Raw genomic sequence first — 1665 nt, 5'->3', positions numbered from 1 at the left:
CAGGGCTGGCTCAGTTAAAGAAGCTAATGTAAACACAGTATTACCATAGTTCGGTCCATAGTGTCGACCTGGAGGGTGGAGCTGAGAATCATCACACGATTATCACCACACCCACTTATCTCAGCAATATAAATCCCAATGCCGCCCATTGCAATGCATCTGCCAAGTATGAGTCTCTGCTACATGTCCACAGTATATTATATGTACCATTATCTAGCATAGTGATTAGGGATCTTACTCAACTGTTTTGTAAAGTTAAATACAAACACAAAACTACACACACACAACACATAAAGCAAAAAGTCCATATGAAAGATAAAAAATTATAATGTCATTGCTCCAGTAATCATTATCTTGTTCATCTATCTACTAATGTATGCATGGGATAAGGTAAATTATTGTGATGACTGATAACTTACATGAAGCAGCTATCCTGTCAGCTAATGTAGAAAGAACAACATGATCCTGTTCCCTCAGTATAGACAAGAATGTACTAATTTGATTTGGACAAAATTCAATTGTATTTGTAATTTTCTGAACAAAAAGTCCCACTCTTTCTGATAAAGACTGGTTATTCATCCCATCAAATAACTCATCATGCTGAGAAGAATTAATAATTTTTACATCCATACAACCATTAGCTATGTCACGAAACATTGATAATTCTGAAGAAGAAAGGAAACGTTTCAGATCATTAAGGTGCTTCTTGAGGTCATTATGTGAACCAGGATTAGGAACATCTTTAGTACCAACAGAATGAGGTGCATCTATAAATTACACAATTGAATAGAACACAATATGTACATTACTGTTATTATACCTAATATATCCTTCAGTGATCTGTTAATTATAATTTCCATTTGTTCCTGTACACCTTTCAATGGTACAGAATAACTCAAGTTAGGTACAGTATGGGGACTATTCTCAGCATATATTGATACCAGGCAAGATGGAGGAATTGTAGTACTAATGTCACCAAAACCAAGTATGTCACGTTCCCTAATCTATCAATTACACAATAATAATAATGAACATAACATTACTAACATACCAGACAAGGATTCTTATGAGGACTAACAGTCCAGCCAGTTGTTGGTCTCAACTGTGGACCATCAAACATTAACTGAATACAAGCATATTTCAGAGACGGATTAAGCTGGAATGTAAAATCCTCATCCATTTCATGAATGACATATGTCTGCTTTATATACTGGATCCAAATAACAAATAATGAATTTAAATACTTGAACAATTTACCTGACGTAAGGCATTCAAATCTCTAGCAGCAGTAAATCTCAGTAAATCTGGTCGTTCATAAAACACTTGTCCAGCATACACTGTAGCTTCAGGTATACCAGTGGAATGAGTAGATACAACTATAATGATGAATTATTGACAGGTACATGCATAATAATAAAAAAAGGTATACTTACTAAGTGATGATGAAGTGTTTGGTTGATCACATGATTCTAAAGCAATTGTTCCATTCTCACCATCTTTCTCTTCTTCATTCCCTCCAGCTACTCCTCCACCTGTTCCTCCTTCTTGTCCTCCTGCTCCTTGTCCCTCTCCTCCTCTTGTCTCTCCCTTTCCTTTCCCTCCCTCATCTCCCGACTCTCCATCTTCCTCTCCATTCCTCTCCTCATTCCTACCTCCTCCATTTTC

General features: G+C 36.4%; 1 protein-coding gene across 1 annotated transcript; it reads right to left on the bottom strand.

The window, feature by feature from the left end:
• Window positions 1-225: 225 nt before the first annotated feature.
• Window positions 226-1576, bottom strand: LOC109592404 (uncharacterized). The gene is made up of 6 exons (XM_020007853.1): window positions 1434-1576; window positions 1258-1376; window positions 1052-1210; window positions 821-1004; window positions 420-767; window positions 226-366 (listed from the first exon to the last, which is right to left on the bottom strand). The coding sequence occupies exons 3-6, from the start codon at window positions 1178-1180 to the stop codon at window positions 359-361; spliced, it is 669 nt and encodes a 222-aa protein (XP_019863412.1). The 5' UTR covers window positions 1181-1210; window positions 1258-1376; window positions 1434-1576; the 3' UTR covers window positions 226-358.
• Between the last annotated feature and the right edge of the window lie 89 nt (window positions 1577-1665).

This window comes from Amphimedon queenslandica, unplaced genomic scaffold (assembly GCF_000090795.2).
Source record: "Amphimedon queenslandica unplaced genomic scaffold, v1.1 AMPQUscaffold_5362_Cont22666, whole genome shotgun sequence".
Taxonomy (NCBI): domain Eukaryota; kingdom Metazoa; phylum Porifera; class Demospongiae; order Haplosclerida; family Niphatidae; genus Amphimedon; species Amphimedon queenslandica.
This window is presented reverse-complemented; position numbering and strand designations above follow the sequence as displayed.